The following is a 25,477-nucleotide window of genomic DNA, read 5'->3' as shown; positions in this document are numbered from 1 at the left end:
TAAAACTTCTATCATGGACAAATTACCAACGGATAAGAGGATGTCTTGTCACACACCTAGCCCCCTGTCCATGTATGCAAAATAAAAATAATATCCATGTGAGAGAAACGCATCAAATGTTTCATTAGGCACTCGTTGGGAAAGCTGAAGAGATTGATTTAATATACCCGCGACCTGTGGCTTGTTGAGATTGGTTCTGGTGACCCATGGGTATTCCATGTTGAGTTATGAGTTGGAAAAGCCCAGGGCCCTGGCAAGCCACCCGAAACCAAGCAGACGTATCCTTGTTTTCATGATCGATCGTGGGTATCGTTCACGGGAAGGCTGGAACCACGTTGTATTGAATAATAGGGCAAATGGTTCACGGTCCCAACCTCCCTGGCTTCTCTTTATCATCACACATGACATATCCCAGGATAGTTGATATATCTATCCAAACCGTGGGTTCATGAGATGTCCTTGGTTGAGTACATCGTTGCAGTTGGATCAGGATGGTATTGAGTAATCGATGGCCTCCCAAGTGGATCGATCGACATGCTTAAATATCAGCTTCTCCAGCGAACGTTGAAAAGTTGTGGTCGACGATGGTGGCGGAGTATAAAAGTATCTTCCCCTGCACTATCTGTACGTTGGGAGCTAAGACGTGGGAAAAGAAGTGGTGATATTAATTACGTATAAGTTCTTGCTTCCGATGCCCTTGGAGGCTGCCGATGCAATCATCATGCAACCCGTTTTCTTCAGGGATAAATGACGGGCCTCTCCCCTGCACGGTTTAAGTGTGTGAATGTATGCTTGCTGGGTGGAAACCTCGGTCCAGCGCCCAGCACGACGGGTTGGAGTAGGGGAAGCACCTGGAGAGCGAGTGAATCGCTGATAGAGACAAGACACGAGAGCATCGAGAAGTAGCGGTCGGTCGACTGTTGAGCAGTTAGCAAAGGTGACGGTCTCTTCCTCTTTGTGGCGTCCACTAATCGAGTCTATGTAGTATCTTCATCTACGCAGCTTAATAAGGAATAATCAACAACCTCCTCTTCATATATAAGTACATCCGTATTTCATCGCGTACGATTCTGACTAAGCACACCATTTTATATTAGATAATCATATACTAAGCATCGGCACTTCTTTTTTCCACTAAGGGTATCATGTGACTTTCTATTGTTCCTTTTTAAGCTCGTGCTTCTTAATAGTTTCTTGCCATCCCGAAAGCTCGCAAACTTCCCTAGAAGCGGCATGACAGGTGCGCCATGCATACTACATATGTAGTATAACTACAGGGCTACAGAGAAGTAGCAGCTCATGAAGTACAAATACAAAATGCACTGGCCGCTCGCGATCAGCGGCTGGTCTTGCAGCGTGTGATAAGCGGAGATGAGAAGAAAGCCCAGGGGCACTGGAGTTAATATGTACATACCAGGCAGTGCCTATGGGAACCGGGCCTCTCTTCCGCTCCTTCGATCATTTCGCTCAGCCCTGGGGAAAGCCCGGTATCTGATATCTGAATCTTGAAGCCATGTCCTTTACCAAGACATATTTTCTCTGTCCAACATCCGATTTCATACATCCACCACCAACGGGCCCGCTATGTCCTGGGTCTATCATCCGCTCCACGTCAGCGCCACAATACCCTCTGAACAGAGCGAGCATTGTTGCTGTGGCTGATGCATTCCCACCGGTTGTGGAGACTCCTTTGCCTTAGGCAATTATACCAGGCTGACATCAAGACTGCTGAGGCTGTTCCGGATGTGACCAAGAACGGCAGCATCTACGCTTAATCATACTAAACGAATCTTGGACTATAACTGAGATAGACACCAGTGAACCATGTGTGATGGAAGGTGAATTCCCAGGCTTCTGCTAGTATTTATACATATTCCGTTTGATATCCTTGATTCTCCCGTAAACATCCTCCCTTGTCGAGCCGCTATCGAAGAGCACATGAGGCATGATGTAGTCATAGCCTACGCCCCGCCTCCGTCTGACCATACTCTTGAAGACCGCATCCATGGAATTGTCCCTTTTCAGCCACGGCCCCAGCCTTTCACTTTCTACAGCGATGTGCTGATCTTGCAGCCGGACAAAAGACAGGACCGACGCGGCCAGGCCAGCGGCGATCGATGTTGCGACCGATGTTCCTGACATAACATTGACAATCTGATCGTGTCCGTTCACGCCGGCCGGCCAGTGAGAAGAGACATGCTCCCCAAGTAGACTGAAGTTGACGTCCGTTTCGCTTGCTGTAGGGTTGAAATTGGAGGGATTGCCGTTTCCATCCGTCGAATGTATACAAAAGACGCTGGGATACTGAGCTGGAAAAGCTCTGCCAAGATTTGCTCCATAATTCGATGCTGCCGCAAACAACAACGTCCGCTTGTTCAGTGCATTAGATATAGCTGTGCTCATGCGCTCGTGATATTCACGAATCCCGAATGGCATTGATATAATGTCCACTTTCCATTGTTCAACTGCGTGATCGATGGCCTGCACAAGTCATTAGCTCAGTCCAAAAAGTCTGTTCTGGTATAGACACAGCCTTGCCTTTGCAATGTCATCGTAGGTATTGGGGTCCAGAGTTTCTCCTCGCGCAATTCTGGCGACATAGATCTCAGCGCATGGGGAAACTTTTAGAAGGAGACCAAGAGCATGAGTGCCATGCCCGATCTCGTCTCGAATGTCGTGCGGTCTTGTTCCATGTACAAAACTTCGCGCTTCCTTGACTCGTGGGTTGGCTAGTTGCTGGTCCTCGATCAGGAATGGGTTTTCAGGGTCGAGTCCGGAGTCCAAAATCGCTATTCGTACCGGTTCTGCAAGCTCGGAAACAGGGTCAACGTAGGGATAGATCGAGGACAGCAAATTATCCATCCATCCCTCCGAGAGTGGATTCCTGGCAGGTCATCAGTACGACGAAGTCTTACAGCCAATAGGGAATACCTCACTCTTGTTTGGGACCCGTCTGGTGGCTTGCATCAAAAAAGTACAAGCTCTTCTGTGAAGTCTCGGTGAGACGTCCGTGGGTTTGCGATCCCGAAGGCTGTGCCGGCATCCGTAGCACAATATCTGAGTGGCGGGATGCGTAGCTTGCGGGCGCGGTGTCAGGCATTGAACGATGCGGACTTGCCCTTGCTGTATTGTTTGCATTAGAGGAATCGACCTTGCCCGTATGGAGGCGGACAACTTCTCTACCGATAGAGCCCCAGCAGGATTCGTTCTGTCGAGAATCGAAAGAACCCAAGTTCTCTAATCGAATGCCCCATGCCTTGAATATCACAGCCTCAAGCCGTTTGACGACGTTTTGATAGAAGAGCCGCTGGACGCTGATATCCTCGAAGTCGGCGTGCTGTCCAAGGGGATAGTACTCCCCAGTAAGGCATGCCTTCGTAGCGAGATAGTAATCCACGCCAGCGTCGTCTTCCAGAGTCTGAAGCTTATCGAGACAGGTATAAAAATCATCGTTGACGTTCCTGGCGACATGCGGGTCCTTTGCCATCAGCTCCACGGGTGTGCAATAGTGAAGCTCGCACAGGAGTATGCCTAGCGCTAGCACACTGGCATTGGGATGGATCATATGCTTCGAGGCGTCAGAGCTGTCTCCGGTGTCTGTACCGCGGGCTGAGATGATTGGAACATGCTCCAGAGCCAGGAACGGTTTCGTGATGTTGGGCAGTTCTCCATCCTGCCATGGCTCGAAAAACTGGATCTTTGAGTGATTGAAGGAAAACTGCAGCCACGGTGTCTCCAAGAAGGGGAGAAGTGCTGAAGCCAGCGTAACAGCCAACACTCGCTTCCCCTTGAGCGGCAGTACCGATTCACCACGAAGCAGTTCTTGCTGGCGATTGAACAATGCCGACAAGGATACTGCCCGAGACATTTGGTCACTACCAAATTCCTTTGGTTGCGGGCGAAGCCTCTGAAATATCCCATTCTCGAGAGCGAAATGTAAGCAGTTTCGCTGACCGAGGGACTCTGTGATGCTCTGGCATAGGGTAAAGTCGGGTGGGTTGCTAATTACAGGCTCAGATGAGCGCCTCAATGTGCTGTTGTGTTGGCGTCTGCATCGACAGTGTTAGCAAATAGAAGGTCATCACACAAAGCTTCGAGAGCTTACTTGACCGTGATTTTAGCTTCTTGCAATACAGTTCTAGGCACGGACTGCACGCCGAAGAATACTTCGAAACTCGCCTCAGCCTCAAGGTCCTTTTGGTGTTGTGGTAGCGACAGTCTCACGCTCAACCCTGAGCACTTCTGGCAAACGCAAACCCAGTGTCTTCGCAACGCATTATCCAAGGACACCAAATGTCTCCTCATCAACACGGCGAATTCGGCATCGGGGTCTTCGAGATTGGGCCCAAGAGTTGGCTCTTCACGAGGCAGAACTCGGCGCTTCTTGCTCTCCTGTTCCAAGTGCGAAAGTTCCTGAACTGCATCATCACATTCTCGTCTCCGTTTACCAACGCGAATGACAGTGCCTGGGCCGGCATGCGGATCACGATTCGGATTCTGGACCATGCGGCGAAGCTCCGGATACTGCTCATTTCGGGGTTGTTGGAAGCTCTGCTCCGCGAACTGTCGTTAGTAGGCGGGAAGTGAGGGAGGCCAACAGATCGAAATACTGGAGCTTGCTGTATATCAAGAATACCTACGGAATCTATCTTTCGATCAGAGTCGTCTTGAACAAGATGTTCAAATGCGCGCAGAGTCCTTGCAACGCTTTCTGGTTCAGCTTCTCCAAGATCATTGCGCTGCGGAAATGCATCCGTCCGTAGCCAGGCCTCGCGTTTCTGTGATTTCGGTGACGCTGGCTTTGCTGACCTTTGCGGTCGACCTAGAGCGAACAATCCAAGCACGGATTGCAGCAGGCTTCGGGAATCAGTGTCGTCGTCCATGGTTGCACATCCAAAATGATGGGTTTGAAGACTTCACTGGGACTCTTTGGCTGGAAGAACATTGGTCGACGGTGGAAGTGTGCTGTGTATTGATCGGATCAGGCTCTCATCCCGGCCGTCACAGCGGTGCAGCCGGGCCTGGCAAGAATTAATGTACATCCCATCAGCTACTTATGCGGCACACTGCAAGTCATTGTAAAGCCGCCCATCCATCTCAAACCCGGCTGGGGAGGGCTTCGTGTCTCATGCCAACTGTCAAGTATATGCATGCATCGTATCTGTACTTGTCTGCAGATGAGCGAATGCCATTGTTGGAGTAAAGTTGAGGCAGCTACAGCAGGATCATGTGTCTCAGCGTCCTGCATGCACGCCACCCCAGGCTCTGCCCTTGCCCAACTAATGAAATTGATTTGCAGCATCAGGCACTGCAGCAGAGGGGAGGTTACCGCCAAATATAAGTTACTGTACATGGGCAAATCGTCATTAGATATACTATGTATAGACGTTTCGCAACGCTTGACAAAAGCACAGTGAGTTACTAGGAAGTTTGAATACATATCAACAAGGATACCCTTGCTAACCCCCTGTTTGGTGGCGTACTTCAAGGTTCTACTAAAGATAGAAGAGAGTCTTTATTAGTAAATAGAATAGGGCCTCTTTTATCTACTCTATTCGGGTAGGCCTAAATGGCTAGTGTATTTGGTCTATCTAGGTAATATGGGGCGGAATGATTGGGTGAAGATGAATGGGACCTTATTCCATCTTCGAGCCCATTCCGAAGATGGCAGGTATAATAAGTATCAGCCACGGCCAGCAGCGATCAGATCATATGCTTCAACATCTTATAGTCAGCGTTTGGGCTCCATACCCGGCACGTATACATAACTCAAGGAGACGAGCAGGTAAGATTTGCGTGGGCATAGTCGAAGGCATCCAGATACCCCATCAACTGGACCACAGCGGCGCATACCACCAGGACGTGGAAGATCGAATGGGAGCCCCATAGGTCGAATTTGCCGGGATATCGACTTTCGGGAAACCTGGTCTTCAGAACCACATGTGTTAGGGTCCATTTCTCTCTTGTGTGCGAAATTGGGATACTTACTGCATAAAACGAAGTCCCAGATAGAAGGCAGCCTGCTTTTGCCAGTGTATAGGGGAAAGCTTTTCTCATCATCAGCGACATGCCGAACACATTGAGTCCATGGATCAATGGCGCAACACCGGATAAGCCAGTCGCGACGAACATTAATGCTCGGAAGAGGCGATAATTTGAGCCCTGGAACTTGGGATGCATTGTCGTGAAGATGGTCAACGTCCCAGAAACTCCAATCTATCAATCGAGAGGGTTAGGCTCAAGTACCAGGTCTGGGACGAGGAAAAACATAACTATGCACATGGAGATTAACTAACCAGAGACCAGTAGATATTGCGCGGCAAAGGCTCACACCAGAAAACCATGTATATTCCCAAGACAAGGTCACCCAGTATAAAGATTACTACACCCAGCATATCCAGCCGCAGGCAGAAACGTTCCACATGCTGGGAGTGGTTCATCAAGGTGTGATACGTCGCCGACAACGACAGGCATGTCACGGCCGTCAACATGAAGACGGAGAATGCAATGAAATCGGCGCCAGTGACCCCGGAGTATCTGCTGGTAAGGTACTGCCGGATATACCACTCGCCGAGCAGGAAGAAAACGGCCGGGATGAGGTGGGAATAGATGTTAACCGACTCGTTGTGGATATACGACCAACTACAGAACGAAGCGTGAGCCGAGCCTGAGATGGGCCGATAGCCATGGAGAATCCACTGGTTGGATTCACGCCGAAACCATTCTGGCATCTCATCGAACGAGAGAAGAACTGAGCGTCCTACCTTGCTGGCCTTAGATACAGTGTCACTGATGGATTCCATTCCCCACCCTTTGTGACCCTCTGGCGGCTGCGGGGGCGGAACTCGAAGACGGGGAGCGGATGCCATCTGCTATCGTGCCTGATGATAATGTAATGTGAGGAGGCCGGACTGTGAGAGTAAGGGGAGATGCAAAATGAAGAAAGAGGTTTCCCTCTTGCTTTGTTTCTTGCACTGCCGGCCCTTTTCTTCCGTTGTTCTTGCTAAGCGCCAGCCATGCCGCTTTAACTGTTGGTGACCGCATCATTTTGTTCCATTTTACAGCCCGGACGGCCCGTGTGTGTGACGGGACATGCAGGAACCAACCATATCGGGCTGTTCAACTTCAAATTGTGTGCAATTGGCCCTCGTGACAAAGCGGGGAATCTGCATGTACAAGTTATGTCATGACCTGGGGCCACCGCGACATGGATCCTATCGGGCACCGTCACAGTCACAGGTACTGGTATCGGTAGTCGTCCGTGCTCGTGCCGTTCTCCAAATCCTCCCATCAGGAATTGGACAAGTACTACATGTACGTGTGGTGCACCTACCAGTAGCTGTGAGAAGCGCCCAATGCTGCAACAGCCAAGATTTTTGAGACTTCGATTGGCTGGTTTTCTGGCCCAAGGCATCGAGAAATTGGGGTGCATGAGTGGGCCCAAGCAAGTCACTTACGCGCCCATGATGAGGCGGCAGGCCAAATGAGAGCGCTGATCAAGAGCCTGTCTGTCCCTTCGTACGTTCGTTGCTGTACTCCTTGTTTGATTCAAATTGATTGATTGCTTTGCTCACCCACAACAATGCGCGCAATGATCCGGAAAGGACATGAGGATGTGCAACGCCGAACCCGTAGCCTATAGGCATTTAGATAGGTTATGTTTACATAGTAGGTTAAATTTAAGTACTTTTTGAAAGTTTTAGATAAGCTTTAAAATAGATTCTATATTAATTTTAAATGTTGAGAACGCCTATAAACTATTTTTTATAGCTTCTTCTTAGTACTTTAATACTAAGACTTTGAGATATTTTTTAAAAATAAATAGAAAAATACTACTTAATAAGTCCAGACTTTACTAGCTATACTTATAGGCCTTCTACCTATCATGCCATGGCCCTTTATAGGTCATGTGACTTGCTTACCTTATCAATCCTTGGCGCTCTTGTACTTAATATTTTTGCTTTCTTCCTTACAACAGAAGTTAGCGATTAGTTCTTCATCAACCGTACCGCTACGTTCAGGAACTCATCTATTCTAGTACATCTGGCCTCACAGCCCTTACATATTTATAGGTCCCAAAAGTTTAGGTATAGGTAAACCTACTACAGTTAATATTTAAGGCCCCTTGGGTTTGACCCGCACATCATCATGTCTATAGGCCAGGCAGCTTCAACATACCTAACACAACGCCCCGGCGACGCCTTGGGAGGCACAGGACCCCATAGTTCATTATGGCCTGACTGCCTCCAGCCATCATTTGAAGCGCCATGGAGCGGCCCAGGACAAGTTCGCACATAAGCATGGCGTTATCTGTTTCGAGACAGAGGCATCTGGGCTAAGGGATGCTGCTCAGTTCTTGGTTATTCGAGGAATTTGCGACTACGCGGATTCGCACAGGTCTAAGCTCTGGCACGCCTACGCGGCAGCAGCTGCAGCATATGCAAAAGAGGTCCTCTCTTTTATACCTATGGTGTCTAATACAATGCCTCTGGCCACAAACTCGTATACTGAGGCTGCGCCCGTTCTTGACGCTTTGCTTCTAACAAGGCCCATGGTTGATCGGAAGTCCCTCATTACATTGAAAGCGGACAGGATTAATGGCACATGCGAATGGCTTATACAGCATCCCTATTATTAAGAGTGGCTGGCAGATGCGAATCACTCACTCCTCTGGATCTCAGGTGGCCCTGGAAAAGGGAAGACTATGCTGGCGATTTATATTACCCAGGTGCTACAGCCAGTAGTTGACGCCGCCGATAATGTTCTCCTCTACTGCTTCCGCAGTAACCGCGATAAGGACCGGAATACCGCCTTGACTATCATGAGAGGCATCCTACATCAATGGATGGACCTCCATCCGCATCTGGCTAAAGACATCAAGAACTCCTTTGAGGGAACGGAAACAACCAAATATACTATTTCCAGTTTTGTCTCGTTATAGAGGATTTTCCTGGCCCTACTTTAGCAGAGCACATCTTCCCAGGTAGTCAGTGTTCTGGACGGTCTGGATGAATGCGAAAAGGAATCACTCAGGCAGCTTCTCGATTCCGTTAGTAATTACTTGTCGAAGTCTGGGGAAAAGGCAAGGCCACGGCTGAAACTCATTATCTTCTCTCGGCCTCAGCAGGCTATTTTGGAGAGCAAACTTGGCTAATATTAGCGGATCTAGTTGGACGCCTCCAACATTGAAATTTCACATAATATTGAGAGGTACATCTTCGCTAAAGTTGCAGAACTGGCATCCGAGCAAAACCTTTCCAAAAAGATAGTCAACAGACCTTGCTGGCTGGCGTTGATGGGACCATTCTGTGGGTTGGATTCGTTGCTAATGAGCTTCAGGGCAGGAGCTGGAGCGAAACCGATGAAGTTCTCCGCCATATTCCTAAAGGCCTAAGTGGGATTTATCAGCGGCTTCTTCTGCAGATCAGAAACAAGGAAGTATTGGTCCCTATTCCTCAATGTGTCGTTCTCGTTGCCTGGCCCCTCACACTGGAAGAATTGACCGTAGCTGTAGGGATTAAGACGGCTGGTACTCTTCTAGCAACGCAAGTGACCAAGAATCGGCTTAGGTTCGCTGGGCTGCTTGTAGCGGCCGAAGGAGATGTCAACTTAGTTCATGGATTGGCAAAAGAGTTCTTTTAGAGCGATCAAGTCAACATCGAAGGGATCAAAATGTTCCATATGAGACAGGACATCCACAGGACTCTCATATAGACCTGCTTAGCACACGTCGAACGCGGATACGGAAATCCCGGAAGGGTTCACGAAATGTCTAGCCACGATCCCTTCTTATCTTATGCCAGCCAGTACTGGCCGGCGCATTTCCACCACGTTATTCATGTGATCGATGCGCCGTCCGAGTGCTCACGTCTATTCTTCCAAGTCGACTCTCCGATCCGGGACGAATGGTAGAAAATCTACTGGGAGCAGGAGAAGAACGGCGGAAGCCCGCCCTCATTCACACTCTTGCATCTCGCGGCATACTTTAGCAACGTGCCCTGGGCCAAGTTGTTGATCAGCAAGTATGCCCGCCTCATTTCGCGAAAGGACAACTACGGCTGGACGACGTCGTCCTGGGTCGTCAAACAAGGTCGCCGAGAAATGGTGGAACTGCTGCTTGACTATGGTGCGCGTGTCAATTTCAAAGATCGAAGCATGTTAACGGCACTCCATATCGCGGTCACCGGACAGCACAGGGACGCCGTGTCTGTGCTGCTCGAACACGGCGCCCATCTCGAGGCCAAGGCGGAGTATGGCGACATGGACACGCCATTGATGCGAGCCATTCTGGCGAATTCGAGGGAGAGATAACGCAGGAATTACCGGAGCACGGGGCGCGCGTGAACAAATTGCCAGCTCTTCTGGGAGTTGCTTCCCTGAGGGGACCTACGGACCCAGTGGACGAGCGGGTGAAAGAGCTACTTGGGCTCTAGGAGCAGGTCTTCGCCGCACGCTTCAAGCGTTCGTCGCGATTTGTCGACCTGGTCATGAAAGGGCTGGGCTTTCCCCTCTGCTTTCCCCTTCTTCTCGATTTGATGTCCATCCATCTCAAGTTTGTGGCGTTGAACCGCTGGGATAGTCTGCCCGTACTACAGGAGCTCGTCCAGGAGAGCAAAACGGACGAACTGCGAGAATGGGCCAAACTGTACTTACGTTAGTTGGGCATGAGCCATGTCACATCCCTAACCTAGTTGTCAAATCTCAAGATTTGTTTGGTGTGTAGGCGCCGGCGAGCGTGTCGGTTTACTTGGAGCTGCATGATCCGGAGAAGGTGGCGTTGACGAAGCTGGAACAGACGAGGATGGTCGGTCCGGCCCAGGGGAGACAGATTGGTCCAGCATTGGTAAAGCCGACTCGTCCGACATGAACCAAGCTGGTTGATCCGGCACAGACGGCTGATTTTGCACTATAAGTGCCTGACGGATCCGGCGCTCCACCTCGGTCAGTCGGTATCCTGCTCGGTTGAGCCGCAGTAAAGCGTCACCAGTCGAAATGAATTCTTCCGCCCCGCGTGGAGAATGTTGGGGTCCGCACCCAGATCAAGAAGCAGTTCCATGATGGAAAGCATGCGCTTCTTCGCGGTATAGTAGAGCGCAGTCTTCCTTCCAGAGTTCATGCCATTGATATCGTGACCCAGTTTGAACAGAAGTTTGATCATGGGGATGTTGCCTAAGGTAATAGCCTGGCGAAGGCTGTGACGGCCCGGCCACAGCGCGACTTACTGAACGCTAAGTTGCTGGTGGCTTTCTGGGAATGGCTTGTCGGCCCGCGATCCAGTCATTCTTTTGCGGTAAGGCCGTCTTCGTCGATTAGGGCCTGAGGCTCTGAAATGACAGATTTATCAAGCAGGATACGGACGGTGGCTAGATCTCGACTGTGGACGGCCAAATGAAGAACGGACTAGCCGTGGTTGTCCTGCTGAGAGGCAGTGGATCGTATGCGGTCGTCTTCTATGAGGGCCTGGACGACATGGGAGTGCCTCATGAAGGCGGCGTGGTGTAGTGCAGTCCAGCCGTGGCATGTTGACTTGGGTGGGTCGGCTTGCCCTAGGAGGAGCAAGCTCACAATGGAAACATGCCCTCCGTTTGCAGCGCAGTGCAATGGTGACGTACCGTACGAGTTGACAGCGTTGGGGTTGGCTCCAGCGTCCAGCAAACGCACAATCTCCAGATGGCCCTCCTCTGCTGCCCAATGTATCGCGGACCAACAATCGCAATCACGATGGTTCAGATCCTCACCATGTCCGAAGAGCAATCGAACAGTAAGGAGGTTGCCAGCAGCTGCCGCTTCTCCCAAAGGCAGAGTCTGCTGCGTACTTCGGGTATCAGATATGCTGGCACGGTGTTCAACTAGCATTTTAGCAGTCATCCCAGACTGGCTGCCCGGGCGAGCGCAGACTTTCTATCGGCGCTGAATGAATTGGCATCAGCGCCCATGGACAACAGTCCCGTAGTTGCGCCCTCTTGCCCGGCAACCACGGCCCAAAGAAGCGGGGAAAAATCCAGAGTTGTCAATGATATATAAATCCGCACCGTGCTCGACCAGGGCTTCCATGCACTCGAAGAAGCCCCTTTCCGCAGCGTAATGCAGGGGCGTTTGGCCATTTTCGTCCCTAAAATTTACACTTGCGCCGCTCTGGATCAAGGACTCGACCAAGCCTAGATCGCCGGCCTGCACCGCGTGCTGAAGCTTCGTCATACCCAGGTCGTCTTTGTCCTCTAGGTCGAGTACTGTCACCTGTGCACTGATGTCTACATTGCCATCTGCAGCCTCAGCGTCATCGTCTTGGAAACCCAGGTCCTCGTTGTCCTGTACGCTGTACATGGATGCGCGTGTAATTCTAACAGCCTCGGCCGGCCCATCATCATCCTCTAACGGTTGGTCGCTGTCGACGTTCTCCGCATTCTCATCTTCATCGCTGGGAAGTTTTTGCAGTGTAAGCAGAGCAATTTTAATGTCGAGACCCCCATTAGCCTTGATCTTCAGTCCGTCTGAATGTGGCACGGAAAGTACTCACAAGAGAGCAAGGTATCGCAAATAATATCCAGGAGCTGATGTATGATATCCGCAGCTGTGGGACTGAAGCGGAGCCTGTAGTCCAGCGAGACATTGAGTGGCCCGTAAACATCCATGTTTGATGCCCACAGAGAAAAGCGTGCCAGCTGGTCGTCCACGACGGTAGGGTCTGGCACTATCTCCGGCATGGCCATGCACTTGTGGAAAAGAGACTGGCATTGTGTCGCATGCTCTGCGATGGTCGGGCAAAGGTCATCCTGGAGGAAGACATCTTCCATAGACTCGTCTCCCGCGCGCTCGAGGCCTTCCATGGCGAGAGGGCGCGGCGGTCGCGAGTCCTTCGGCAAAGCTCCAGGAAGCCGGTCCCAGACTCTTCCTGGAGAGGACGTTCCAAAGCATAAACTCAAAGTGTCAGATATAAAGTAGCCTTCGCATAAGTGATGGCTCTCTAACATGCTGCTATATAGCATGTACTATGTATGGCTGTGTGTTGTCGCTGTGTAAGTTTGCATCCTGAAAACTGCGTTTGAACTTCTTTTTTCAGATGTCACGGGATTAGCATTTAAGGTTTAGTGGTAAGTTACGGAAAGTCCGGGAGTTGCCAAGCCCGGTCCCGGTGGTTCGGTTTTGCTTACCGTACGGTATATATATATATATATATCATCTAGACTATAGAAGAAGACCTCCAAAGAGAAGAGGCCAGCGCATTGTGGAACATGAGACTGGCAGGGATAGAGAGGAGGGGAGTGCACACCGTGCGACAGAGAGAGGAGGAGAGGCTGTTTATGGATTACATAATATGTGTGCGATGCAGCGGGAGAACTTACGCTAAGCGCCATGATGTCGGTACTGGAACATCCCAGTAAATATACATACATAGTATAGGATGTCGAACCATCCTTGGGCTCGTCCCGTGGATTCAAAAGTTTCTTCTGCTGGGTCGTGTCTCATTGGTCTTCTTCCCTTCCTCCTTTCTTTTTCCTTCCCCTTCACGGTTGGAGGAAGAGAGTGGCTGGCCCCCATTATCCTAACTGGGGGTAGATCGGGCACCTCCCTTGCCCGCTGCTTTTAGCGGCCGCTGGTTGGCCGTGGGTTCGCAGGTGGCTGAGTCATGCGAAAGCTAAAAGCGGCAGCCGTATCGATACGCGATGGTAATACGGATACGTGTAATACGGTAACGGGAGCGCCACCCTGCCGGATCTTTCTTATATCTACAGAGAAGAAGAAGATATATTATCATACAGAAGGTAAACCGAGTTAGAGACAGAAAGAGGGTTTGTGATGACCAGAATGACGGTGTAGAATGTGTAGATTGGCGGGTGTGAATATCCATCTCCGAAGATGCCAAGGGATGCCAGAAGCGAGAGGCGAAACGGTGGAACCGGGGCTGCGGCCGCACCCAAGCTAGCGGGCGATGGGACGGTGGACGGGGGGATGGATGGAGTTGATGGCTTGACTTTCTCTTCTCTTTTTTTCTTCTTGTCTCTCTCTCTCTCCCTCACTTCTTCTTCTCTTTCTCCCGGAGCCCTCCCCACCCTACTCTCACCCCCCCCCCTGGTCCTGTATTATGCTACATACTATACTCGGTGCTCGCAGTTGGTAACCAAGGGTGCCCACGTCGATCCTCCTCTCCGTCGCTATTATCCAGTTTATCCAACATCTTCCCGTCGCAGCGAGGCTTCTCATTCATCCGCTTATTCTCTTTTAGCGTTTTTTTTTTTTTTTAGTTATTGTTTTTATTCACGCAACCCCGTTTGCTCTCCATAGACAACTCACCAGACACACGCAAGAGAAGTGAAAAAAAAGTGATAAAAAAGAAAGAAGAGCAAGAGAGAGAGAAAAAGAAACAGAGAAAGAGGGAAAAAAGCAAAAAGGGACCGCTTGCTTGCTGCCTCTAAATCTTTCGACCAAGGGTTTTGTATCTATCTACTTCCGCTTCTTCATCTTCTTCTCCCTTCTTCTTCATCCTCCGTCCCATCCATCGTTCCCAACTCCACGGATTCGGGGCCTCCCATCGTTCAGCTCGCCCGGGTGTTGGAACCACGCTCGATACCCTCATTGGCTGCCTACAAGAGTCTGCAAAAATAGAAGAAGAAGAAGACTCCTGGGATCGCCTCTGCGTTGTTGGGCTTGGGGGGAAACGTCTGACCTTCTTACGACCCTTTTTTTTTTTTCTTTTCTTTTCTTTTCGAATCAGACCATATATATTATTACGTTCCCATTTTAATATCCTGGCCTGCTCACTCGTCCGTCTGCCATGTCCGAGTTCAGGGAACCAGGGAAGCCCGGCGGAGACAAGGAGAAAGAGGATACCTTCTCAAAATACATCCAGCGCATGAAAACCGTCCTCAAGGGGCCTCGTTCGAACAGAGCTTCCGTCGACATGACCGGAGAATCAAGAAGGTATCTTCATATCTTTCTTATTATATATATATATTGTATGTTTATGGTGTATGTGCTAACAAAGACTAGATCGTCGGCTCAAGTCACCGCTCGCCCAAGAGCTACTCCAGCTGCAGCTCCGGCCTCACCGCCCGCAGACGCTGGCTCTCCGGCTCCTCGCCAGTGGACGTCCATGCAGGAAGAACGCGCCCGCGCCCTCTTTGCCAAATATGGCCTCACTCTCGAACCAGGCGAATGGATCACCGGCCCTGCTACGGGCATGACCTCCTCTCCGGCCGGTATCATCGCCAGCCAGCCTCCCCGTGAAGTCGAACGGATCGAGAAGCCTATCCGCATGCGCGTCCGTCGTAACTGTCACCGCTGTCTGGCCACCTTTGGCGCCGACAAGGTGTGCGTCAAGTGCGAACACACCAGATGCAAGAAGTGTTTCAGATATCCGCCATCCAAGCCTGAGGCCGCTTCCGGACATGCACATACATCCGAACCGAAAAAGGAACGTTCTCATAAGAAGATTGTCAACGTTGCTAGCGGCACTGCTGCCGGCGGTGGTACTACTCGCGACCGTGCAAGGGAGGAAGGGCGAAAGACCTGTACCGAAAAGGTCCTGTTGACCATCCCCAGCCGGACGGGCGGTCAGGACCTGGTGCGCAAGCCCGTTCGTCAGCGTGTACGGCGAACATGCCATGTCTGCAATACGCTGTTTGATGGGAATGCAACCGAGTGTCTGAACTGTCAGCACGTTCGATGCAAGAAGTGTCCCAGAGACCCGTAGGTTTTTGGTCTACATCCGCTTTGGTTACATACACTATACTGACACCATGTCTCAGTGCGAAACTGGACAAATATCCTGACGGCTATCCAGGCGATGCAGAGCCCCCGTTTGAACCGCAGGAACGGGTCTGGAGGAAGCCTCGTCGGCGCGTACGCTGGACATGCCATGAATGTTCGTCCATGTTTACGGGCGGAGAGAAGATATGTCTGCAGTGCCAGCATGAACGGTGCAGCGACTGCATTCGGGACCCGTACGTTACTTCTCTCCCTCACTCACACTTGATCATGTTCATTCTAACGCTGGTACACAGGCCTAAAAAGATCAAGCCAGAGCCCGATCCAGAGATACTACGACGTGTGGAAGAGAAGCTGGCGCTTATTGATGTATCTTCCTGAGACGCAGAACATGAAAGGAGAATTCATATATCCTTCCATCCGTCTGTTTCTCAAAACCCTCTGCTTGTCCTCTACCTTCTTTTATCTGCTTTCCTTTTCTTCTACACTTCTTTAGCTAGCTTTATTCTATTTTACTACACGACTATTTACGACTTTTGACGGCACCGAACGCTTTTTTAAGTACACACACACTTTTTCCCCCTAACCCTTTCCCTCTTCTTCCCCCTGACCCGCCCTTCGCTTTTTCACGCACCTTACGATCTGACAAAGATTGATCAGCATGTTCTGTGCATCACTATACCCCTCTTGCCTACGCTATTACTACTCCATATGCACTCAGAAACTAGACACGCAACTAAAACAAGGAACAGAATTTAATCTCCGTGTCTTTCTTATATGCATATACAATAGTTGGGCAGGAATGAGGCCATTCAATCCCTCCAGTTCATTAAATTAAAACCACCCCCTCTCTCATATGTAGTATGATGACCAGCTGTGCATAGTGTGCTCCGGGACTTGCAGAGTTGATGTTGCAGCAACTCGCCCTCCCCACCCCTGCTCATAGCTGAGGATGAATTATTACTCTATATCTGCCTTGCTTTTCGCCTCCCAAGCCTATCAAACCCTGTAGCTGTCATGATAAAACCATCTAAGTGATAAACATGACTTGATCCATGTGTGCCTCGCCAAGCCAGGCTGCGAAAATCAGCCAGTCAGGAACCACAGAGCAGGGACAGATGCTGTCTCTCTAGAAGTGTATCCCGTGGACCAGCATCGTTGCGTGGATGGATTCTCGCTTTCGCTATCGCATTGGTGCATTCTGGTTGGCTTTTGAATTGGAGGGGATAAGTGTAAGGGTTAAGGGGGTTCGAAATGGAAGTTGTTTCCCTGCCCTGTCATGCTGTGATACTCCCTTTGCTCTTCTCTGGTAGGTTGACTGGCTGGTCATGTTTCTTCTTTTCTTTTTTTTTTCTTTTCTCCTCTTTTGCCTTTTTGTATATACTGTACCTGAACTGGTTTGGCTGGCCGGTCAGTATTAGTATGCGATCACTCATCTCAATCTCATCTCGATCAGCCGCCGAACACGGGGTACGTAATTAGATCGCTTGGTGGCAGTCAGCGTGGTATAGCATGGTGGTAGAGCTAGGGCTAATTAAAAGTCAGTAACACGTGTTATTAACTCTCAGAGAAGAATGTTCGGCCTGTTCGAAGGGTTAGCTGGATTCATGATGCCTAGCGCATGCAAAGACGGAGGTTAACTACTCTCGACTCTAGATGCATGCACTCACCTGTCTTGATGCCTCGGTTTTATGCTTTGCACCCTTGACTTGGCTATCATAATAAGCCCACTCGTACGGGTATGGTCTCATAGCGGAGTCGACATATATATGTTATACCACATATATTAACAATATCTGGTGGAAAGGAGGGCATAAAATGCACAACAACTTCGTACCCGTGCAGAATTAATGAGGTCCCCTTCTTTGTCCACCCCATGCATCATAGTGCAGGGCAGAAGAAGGAAAGAAACCAAAAGGGCAAACAGGGATTGAAAGAAAATTGCGTATTGGCCTGTAAACAGTGTGCCCTTGTCTTCCGAATGTTCTGATGTTGACCAGGGTAGAATGCTCTTATATATACTTCACATATATACCTCCGCTGGAACCATAGAACCATTCACGAAGAACGAACTGTCTGCAGCATGCTCGTGTCATGATCTATTTGGGCCAGCCCTCTGTCATCTGCCTACCATCCGTGGCAAAGCAGGGCAGGACGAGGCGGGCTCCGTCACCTCGTTTCGTCCACGCAGCGTCCCAGATTGACGGAAAAGGTAGAATCTTCTCCCGTAGCCTTTTTCTTCAGCGAACCCTTATCAGCCCCGTGCATCCTTTTTTTTTTTTTTTCCTCTCACGGCCCAGCGGCCCAGTCCATGGCTACGGGAATCCCATGCCTTTTACCTTCTGCATCGTGGGGGATTTCGATGGCAAATGCAACACCAACAACGGTCCAGGTGTTCTTTTTTTTTTTCGGTCGAGAAAGGAAAAAAAACTTGTTCTTCTTTATTCCGGTCGCCTGACTCATCTTCAAAGTGCACACAGAGTAACGATGAAGACACCCTGGTACTTGTGTTTTGCCCACATATAGCAAAATGTGCCAGTGCTATGTATAGCTGGAGGGTTAGCAACACATTCAATATGCCTGCTGCTTTGTCAGGCCTTACCTCACAAGTCGGTGGAGCTGTGGCGTAATATTGTCCCCAAGGATGCCTGCTGTGTCGCTGTCGGGATGCGATTCTGCTGGCTACCTTTGTGTCGGGAGATTGTGGGCTTTTCTGCTTCTTGTTTGCTTTGCCTTCTTGCTTGATGCCCAAGAAGAAAAAGAAGCTGAAGTTGGCGTTTTGGTAATACCGTAACTGTAACCGTAATGGTAAACCTGTATTCGGTTCAGGTACAAATACCGTATTATAATCACGTGTATTTTCTTACTAAGCGGTCTCTTTTTTTTGGGACTTGAATTGTTTCGTTCATTTTTTATTATAAGAGAAAAGGCTGTACAACAATTATTACAGAATAAACAATACACTTGTCAAAGGGTGTACTTGAACCCTTCTAGTCCCTCGATAGGAGTCTTCGCCGTGCCATCGTCGACCTGCTTGTTCCTTCTCCAGAAGATAAAGGATGTGCATGCCACGGCCACTATGATGAACAGCTGAAACCCTGTAGTCACCCAGAGGCCAGGGACATACTTTGGCCCATCCTGTTCTCTAAAGGTTGTCGACGCAACGATACCTCCCAGGGCGCCGAAACCAATCTGCAGAGCGGTACCGATAGCTCGTTTGGACTGGTACCGGATGTTGTTTGACTGGTAGGCGAGGATAGCTGGAATGTTGCCCTGGCAGCCTGCTGCTCCGAGGAAGAAGCCGAAATAACGGACGTTATTGTTTGGGTGATAGGCCGTTAGCATCAGCCCTATGATACAGATAAGACACTGGACGACGATAATGGGCGCCCGCATCCGATATCTGTCGGCCACCCACGAAAATCCCATAGCTACAATACAGGAAAATACCGTGGGAGGCGCTGTTAGAAGACTCGAAATAGCTGGAGAATACCCCATAGCCTTGGACGACGGCTGGTTAGCTTATAGGGGGTAATCTTTTGGAGGATATTCTATCAACTCACCCGGATGATAGTGGGGGCGAAATATGTTAACGCATATCTACCTGTCGAATTAACGGCATGTTCCTTTCGGATCTGCTTTTTCTTTATGCTTCATATGGGAACTTACGCCGGTACTGTGGTTGACAGGAACATCATGGAACTATTAACCATACCATTAGCATGCAAGTCCTCAGAATGATTGGGCCACCGGTTGAATTACAATATCCATAGCTTCCAGTCTGATAAATGGCGCTTCAATTTATCAAAAGTGACAGGGTCTGCGACAGAATCTGCCCTGTCTTTCTCAAGTCGGTGCGAAATATATTTCGCTTCATTTACCGTCAAGAACCCAGTCTTTGCTGCTTTATCCGGGAAATCTATGATGAGAAAATATGCCGCAATCGCAATGACCTGAGTCATGGCTCCTTCAACAATCTATTCCAACGTCAACCTCGATTAGTTTTATCAAAACCCTCCGAAGGTAGTGTGACTTACAAAGATCCATCTCCAGCCATGGAACCCGGCCAGGCCTTCCATTTGAATTAGTCCGAATGATAGGAGACTTGAAAAACCGCCAACAAGGACAGAAATAAGGTAGAATATAGCCAATCTTCCATTTTTAGGGTCAGAAAGGCCAGCAACAATCCAATGGATAACCCGAAGACACCCACCTGGTTTGAACCTCATATCTCATATACCAACAGGAAATGAGGTATACGCATCCAGGGAAGAGTCCTATGTATTTTGTTAACCGGTGGTATTTGATGTTATTTCTGCCTCTCGCTCAGCTTACCAGCCTCAAATAGACCAAGGAGCAATCGAAGCACCACCAAGGACGCATAGTTGTGGACGAAACCCTAAAGAGAGACGTTGTCAACCGTGCACCATCTGCGCCCTATAGCTGGAAGATACAAACCGATCCCAGCATTAACGTGCCCCAGGCGAATGATATACCAGCTAGCCAGGTGGCGCTGCCAACTTTACGCAGAAGCAGATTCGATGGGAGCTGAATTCGCACATGTAAGTAACTATTCCATATTGTAGCTCTTTCCTCGGAGCAAGTCTCCAGAACATACTTCGAATATGAAATATGGAACAAAGAACACTAGCAGAACGACAGAATATCGCGATCCAATATACAGCTGCAATTCTTCGTTTAAGCCGGCTATACGAGCGCTCGATATCTATCCCAATGTCAGCTTTCCGCTTTTCTTCAAAGGCAATGAAAACTGGAGGAAGACGCATACATTTGTCCTGTCGATAAGAGAGATTGCGTAGAGAGCTCCGATAATCGGCAACAGCCGCCAGTCGACCCTTCGAATTAGCTGCTTCTCTCGGTGTTCGCAGTCCTCCAAAAATTCAAGAGCACCATTCTCTATCTCTCCATCCACCACAGTCTCGCCCTCCGATCTATGCGATTTCACGTCCATTGTGGCTCTGGTTAATGAAATCTCACGGTAGACTTGCTCTCTTGAAGGTGGCAATCAGTCGCCCCAGAAAGGTATCTGGGGATGTCTGAGAGATTTTAAACTGATCGAGGTGCAGGGCTTGAATGTTTTCAAGCTAATTCCCCCCGACCCCTGCAACACTCTGCATGGACTCAAGAACTTGCTGTGGTCCGGACCCCTGCAACCATGCTGTGGAGGGCGGAGTAGAGGACAGCTTTCTAGGCAACTGACCTCCATCTCCTTGGATGCATATATATCAACAGTGATATAAATGTACGGTCAGACACAGAAGAAACACAAGCATTGAGTGACATCTCGTTCTAACCAGGGATGTCTTGCCTTCGAAGATCAGCTCCTATACATATACATACACACCTTCAAACACCAGGCAAATAAAGGCCATGATTTACCACTTTTCATATGATCAGATGCATGGATGAGGGCGGAGTTAAGGATCGCCATGACTCTGGACTTGTCTTCATGCTCATCCTTTATGCGGACTTGGAGGGATCCCCCATGCCTTGCACTGCATAGCAGCCTTGGCGCGGATGTTGCTCCTATTTCATTTTTCTTTTTTTTTTACCCCCAAACTACACAATTACTAGGGGTAAACATCTTTGTTGAATATTTATGGAGTATTTTATATATTATAGGTTATGGAAACAATCTAACATAAATAACTAGTTGATTGTATGAACAATTTACAACACAGCTACTTGTGTTAGCAAGCAACATTGCCACTCGACCAAAGATCAAGCACCGTCTAGGCATGATAAGCATTGGTAGCAGATACCGTCACAGGCCATAAAGCCTGCTTCTGACAGGACCCTTGGGGCAGACATAGTTTAACCTAAGTACTAGATTTAATAGTGTACTGTAAAGTAGCGTAGGTGTGTGGTAGCTGAACAAATCAGATGAAATAATAACTACCAACGTCCCTCTGACTACGCCATGACGACTACAGCCATCTACTTTCGTTGTACCCATAACATACAAAAAAAAATGGCCAAACTGACTATTCCGTAAACTTTGGGCTACTAAGCGGGAAATTGATACAAGGCAAAGCCCTTTTTCAATTGCCGGCCAATCAAAGTTGATAACCAAGTAAGCACTCGAATATCAGTATGCGTATTCCTTACGGGACGCGAACTTGTTGGTGATTGTATTCATATTATCGCCGAAGTTGCCTCGCAACCAAATCCTCTGGAGTCGCACCAGGGGGCAACCCATACGTTTGGGGCGGCCTGGGTAATTGACGTGAAAACGTTTGATCAATCAGACCTTAAGAGGCCTAGGTATTCCACAGTGACATCTCCATGAGGTCGACCAGAATGAAAATTACTGGGTGATTATCAGCCTTGGAGGGCTTTGGCATCGTTGACCAGTATCAAACTTCATGCTAAGTACAAACGGACTATGGCACTTTAGAGCCATTGGCTTGCCTTTTCCGGAGGCAATCCAACCTCCGAGTAAAATGGCATATAATATCTTTGTATCCAAAAGAGCTTGTGTTGCCGGTGCAATATATGGATGTGCAATACAGCAGACCAGACATGGAAACCGCTTTGAAGGTAATTTTGCCGGAGATGTGAATTTTCGGTGAAGGGCGGGCAATACTATTCATTATCCCGTTATTGATATTTGCAGTTATATCACCATAGTGCGAACGTCATATAGAACTAGACCCGAGTTTGGCGATAGTGCTGATAGATTGAACAGACTACGCCGTGGGCACATTGCACTGTTATACTGGCTGGTTGTTCTTGACTGAGGCGGAGATGAGCCTGGTCGCCCGAACAGCTTGATTCTTACCTAGCTGACTGTCTAGGTAGCACATGGAGACTGATCCACTGATACGCCAGCTGTGGTGTACAGCAATACTCAACTTATTATATAGCTTCAGCTACATGTAATGTTGCAACCTTCTATTGACAGAGAGCCCATGCCTTGCTCCCTAGCACCAACAAAATTTCGAAGCATTTCCCCGATAAGTTCATGCTCCCCAGCAGCTGCGTAGGCCAGGGCGTTGACCCCAGTCGCATCCTCTATGTCAACGTCGATATCAGCTCTCTTCAGCAAACAGTCGACGTTGCGTCTCTGTCCGGCTTCTGCCGCGATCATGAGCGCCGTCCGGCCGCGGCGGTCTCTGATATTGACGTTGGTATCGTCTCGTGCCAGGAGGACCTGCACCGCATTGTCGGACATTGTATAACCGAGATCATCACGAGCTGCGAACATGAGCGCTGTCCGGCCGTGATGGTCTTGTATGTTAACATCAGCGTCAGGTCTGCTGAGCAGTACGTGGACAAGGTCGCCAAACCCTGTGCGCGCGGCGTGCATGAGCGCTGTGCCGTCGTAGTGTTGAAAATTCATATCGAGCTCCTTCCTCTCCATTAGCAAGGAGGCAATGCGGTTGAATCCACGGAATGCGGCTATGATCAAGGCCGTGTCTCCAATATGGTCTATGGCATTGACGTCAAGGTCCTCCCGCCCTAGAAGTAACTTGACTACCTCGTAGTGTCCAAATTCCACTGCCTGCATGAGCATCGTCCTGCCAGTTTCAGTCTTGCAGTTGATGTCAACCTCCTTGCGGTCAATTAGTAATTTCAACCTCGATGCGTCTGGATGGTATATTGCACGGAAAAGAGGCCGGTGGCCCGGAAAGCTGGCATCAAGGTCTTCTCTCCCGAGGAGCGCTCTGGCCAGGCCACTATTGTCTTTCCCTACGGCTATCACAAGCGCAGTATCCCCTTTCTCGCTGCGTATGTTGAAATCTATATCTTCCCGCTGCAAGAGGAGGTCGACTATGCCGGTGTGTCCCTTGTGGACTGCAGCCATAAGCGCTGTAAAGCCCTGGTTATCCACAGCGTTCACGTCAAGCTGCTTGCACTCCAGGAATAGCTTGACCATGTCTTCGTATCCGAGATTGACGGCGAGACTGAATGCAGTTGCCTTGTCTCCATCCGGCACGTTCGGATCAACGGCGCTGGTAACAAGAATCTCTGCCATCCGGACATCTCTCTCCGTTACGACGAGGTGTAACAGCGACGACCCGTCGTCGCCGCGGTTGTTAACCTGCTTTTTGGTCAGGAGATGGGCTAAGGGAGGGATCGCACGTATACAGCTGAGAAGGTCCACCGGGCTTAGATAGTCTGCGATGAGATACATGATGTCACCGTGGAGATACGGCCTGCCTTGCCTCGGCCTGGTCGATCTCACGGGGACTCTGCATTGCCTCTGATTCTCCTTTGTGTTTGACATGATGAAGCGTTATTGCTTGCCGCTTGCTGGCTGCTGGCTGCTGGCTGCTCTGAACTGGACGGAAAGAGGCGAGGCTGTGTTTTGCTAGCCCGTATAGCCCTTGTACCAGGTAGGACGATTACACAGATGGACAACTAGTCATTAGTTAGATCTTGTCTGCCTTCTAATAGTTAATAGTGAAAGATATAATAACTATTTTAGGATGCCAAAGAAGCAACGTCGAGCTCATTCCACGTGATATTATATATATTATTTTACTGTGGCTTGCATAGAACATGACAAGATGTAGTTTTGCAAGCGAGAGTATGGAAAAGAATAAGTTTTACAGCCTGCTTGGTTCAATGTTTGATTCTATATGGGCCACAGCGGAGGTGGCCGGCCGGAGAGTATTCAAACGAAAGATTGTTGAATGTTTCGCCTGGCAGAGACCTACTGCGATGTTGAACTGTAGTCTAGCCCTAGACCGGCAGAGATACGGTTGATCGCCTCCGTAATATTCGATTTGAACATGGCACTCGTACCATGCGTTTGTTAAAAGGAATCGCATCAGGCGGTAGAACCTCTGGCGAAATGGGTTCGGGATTGAATTAGATCCGAGTATAAATCAGGTTGTCCCGATCCGAGTACCTGCCATGGCCTTTCGGTGCTTTATGTCCGGTGTGGTAGCTTCAGCGGGAGTGATTTGGTTCCCCGTCAGCTTCCGCACAGGGGAAAATGTATGGATTGACCTCATCTGATGGCCGTGGGTGAAGGTCTTTGGTATCTAGCCCTGCTGGAGTCCGTATTCCCTTGAAATGGCCCTTTATGGTACACCAGAAAACCGCGTCGGAGCCATCGACGTATATTTCATCTAGTGAGAGCAAAGCTCCGAGTCCTCGCTACAGAGCGATGGAGCATTCTTCAGGCAAAGAATATTACATATCCAGCTTGAACATACGTTTCATTAGGCGGAATTGGGACAAGATATGAGGGACTGCTTCTACTGGCTATCGGGCGAGAAGAGAAGGCCTGGGCGATGTAGTCGAGGGTTCAAGTCATGGCCTTTGGATATAGGATTTGTTTGAATGGAAGTATATAAACTCAGCCGGTATAGCTCGTATCCAACAGGGGAACAAGCTAGATACCCAGGAAGTGACTGGATGGTTTCGTGGTGGTCGTGACGGGCTCACAGCCAATGGATGGCCATGTAAAAGGGTGTCATAAAGGGTATGAGGCTCCTTCTGTCGATCGACCAAGATAGGATATTTCAAGGTTTCATGGCCTCGGGATCTTGTCCAATGGATACTCGATGCTGTTGTAATCGGCCAATACGGGGCCATGCCGTGACGATAAAGTAGGGGCTCAGACAGTTAAATCCCCAACCCTGGCACTGCCGTTTCGCAAAGGGGTCCCTCGATTCCAGGTGCAACCGAGTAGGACTGATCAATAGCCATGCCATATGTCATGCATCTGCCTAAAGTCTGGTGATATGTGTGTGCACCAGGCATGAGAGACAAACGTAGTCATCCTCTTGCCATCGAG

General features: G+C 49.4%; 9 protein-coding genes across 9 annotated transcripts; 2 read left to right on the top strand and 7 right to left on the bottom strand.

Annotated features, from left to right (window-relative positions):
* Nucleotides 1–636: 636 nt before the first annotated feature.
* Nucleotides 637–1,235, bottom strand: MCYG_03646 (uncharacterized protein; the record flags this gene model as incomplete). The annotated part of the gene is made up of 2 exons (XM_002848094.1): nt 637–917; nt 1,136–1,235. 2 exons carry the CDS (start codon nt 1,233–1,235, stop codon nt 637–639), a joined length of 381 nt encoding a protein of 126 aa, XP_002848140.1.
* A 622-nt stretch (nt 1,236–1,857) lies between these two features.
* MCYG_03645 (conserved hypothetical protein) lies at nt 1,858–4,883 on the bottom strand (the record flags this gene model as incomplete). Its single annotated transcript, XM_002848093.1, has 5 exons — nt 1,858–2,465; nt 2,529–2,884; nt 2,937–4,049; nt 4,106–4,563; nt 4,641–4,883. 5 exons carry the CDS (start codon nt 4,881–4,883, stop codon nt 1,858–1,860), a joined length of 2,778 nt encoding a protein of 925 aa, XP_002848139.1.
* Nucleotides 4,884–5,769: 886 nt separating this feature from the next.
* MCYG_03644 (hemolysin-III family protein) lies at nt 5,770–6,869 on the bottom strand (the record flags this gene model as incomplete). The annotated part of the gene is made up of 3 exons (XM_002848092.1): nt 5,770–5,928; nt 5,989–6,216; nt 6,297–6,869. The coding sequence occupies 3 exons, from the start codon at nt 6,867–6,869 to the stop codon at nt 5,770–5,772; spliced, it is 960 nt and encodes a 319-aa protein (XP_002848138.1).
* Nucleotides 6,870–8,148: 1,279 nt separating this feature from the next.
* Nucleotides 8,149–10,723, top strand: MCYG_03643 (NACHT and Ankyrin domain-containing protein; the record flags this gene model as incomplete). Its single annotated transcript, XM_002848091.1, has 9 exons — nt 8,149–8,262; nt 8,300–8,584; nt 8,642–8,929; nt 8,966–9,149; nt 9,248–9,624; nt 9,715–9,908; nt 9,990–10,255; nt 10,317–10,552; nt 10,580–10,723. 9 exons carry the CDS (start codon nt 8,149–8,151, stop codon nt 10,721–10,723), a joined length of 2,088 nt encoding a protein of 695 aa, XP_002848137.1.
* A 219-nt stretch (nt 10,724–10,942) lies between these two features.
* On the bottom strand, nt 10,943–13,355 carry MCYG_03642 (ankyrin; the record flags this gene model as incomplete). Its single annotated transcript, XM_002848090.1, has 6 exons — nt 10,943–11,192; nt 11,402–11,546; nt 11,613–11,901; nt 11,941–12,491; nt 12,518–12,989; nt 13,152–13,355. 6 exons carry the CDS (start codon nt 13,353–13,355, stop codon nt 10,943–10,945), a joined length of 1,911 nt encoding a protein of 636 aa, XP_002848136.1.
* Nucleotides 13,356–14,899: 1,544 nt separating this feature from the next.
* MCYG_03641 (conserved hypothetical protein) lies at nt 14,900–16,086 on the top strand (the record flags this gene model as incomplete). Its single annotated transcript, XM_002848089.1, has 4 exons — nt 14,900–14,919; nt 14,989–15,687; nt 15,747–15,941; nt 16,002–16,086. The coding sequence occupies 4 exons, from the start codon at nt 14,900–14,902 to the stop codon at nt 16,084–16,086; spliced, it is 999 nt and encodes a 332-aa protein (XP_002848135.1).
* A 1,214-nt stretch (nt 16,087–17,300) lies between these two features.
* MCYG_03640 (uncharacterized protein) lies at nt 17,301–17,763 on the bottom strand (the record flags this gene model as incomplete). The annotated part of the gene is made up of 4 exons (XM_002848088.1): nt 17,301–17,319; nt 17,376–17,451; nt 17,484–17,565; nt 17,596–17,763. The coding sequence occupies 4 exons, from the start codon at nt 17,761–17,763 to the stop codon at nt 17,301–17,303; spliced, it is 345 nt and encodes a 114-aa protein (XP_002848134.1).
* A 909-nt stretch (nt 17,764–18,672) lies between these two features.
* On the bottom strand, nt 18,673–20,677 carry MCYG_03639 (conserved hypothetical protein; the record flags this gene model as incomplete). The annotated part of the gene is made up of 9 exons (XM_002848087.1): nt 18,673–19,218; nt 19,269–19,356; nt 19,468–19,682; nt 19,743–19,857; nt 19,919–19,982; nt 20,041–20,104; nt 20,164–20,253; nt 20,324–20,431; nt 20,495–20,677. The coding sequence occupies 9 exons, from the start codon at nt 20,675–20,677 to the stop codon at nt 18,673–18,675; spliced, it is 1,473 nt and encodes a 490-aa protein (XP_002848133.1).
* Nucleotides 20,678–22,594: 1,917 nt separating this feature from the next.
* Nucleotides 22,595–23,956, bottom strand: MCYG_03638 (ankyrin repeat domain-containing protein 44; the record flags this gene model as incomplete). The annotated part of the gene is made up of 1 exon (XM_002848086.1): nt 22,595–23,956. One exon carries the CDS (start codon nt 23,954–23,956, stop codon nt 22,595–22,597), a length of 1,362 nt encoding a protein of 453 aa, XP_002848132.1.
* Nucleotides 23,957–25,477: the final 1,521 nt, after the last annotated feature.

This window comes from Microsporum canis, genomic scaffold (assembly GCF_000151145.1).
Source record: "Microsporum canis CBS 113480 supercont1.3 genomic scaffold, whole genome shotgun sequence".
Classification (NCBI taxonomy): domain Eukaryota; kingdom Fungi; phylum Ascomycota; class Eurotiomycetes; order Onygenales; family Arthrodermataceae; genus Microsporum; species Microsporum canis.
Note: the sequence above shows the minus strand (reverse complement) of the source record. Positions and strands in the feature narration are given on the sequence as shown.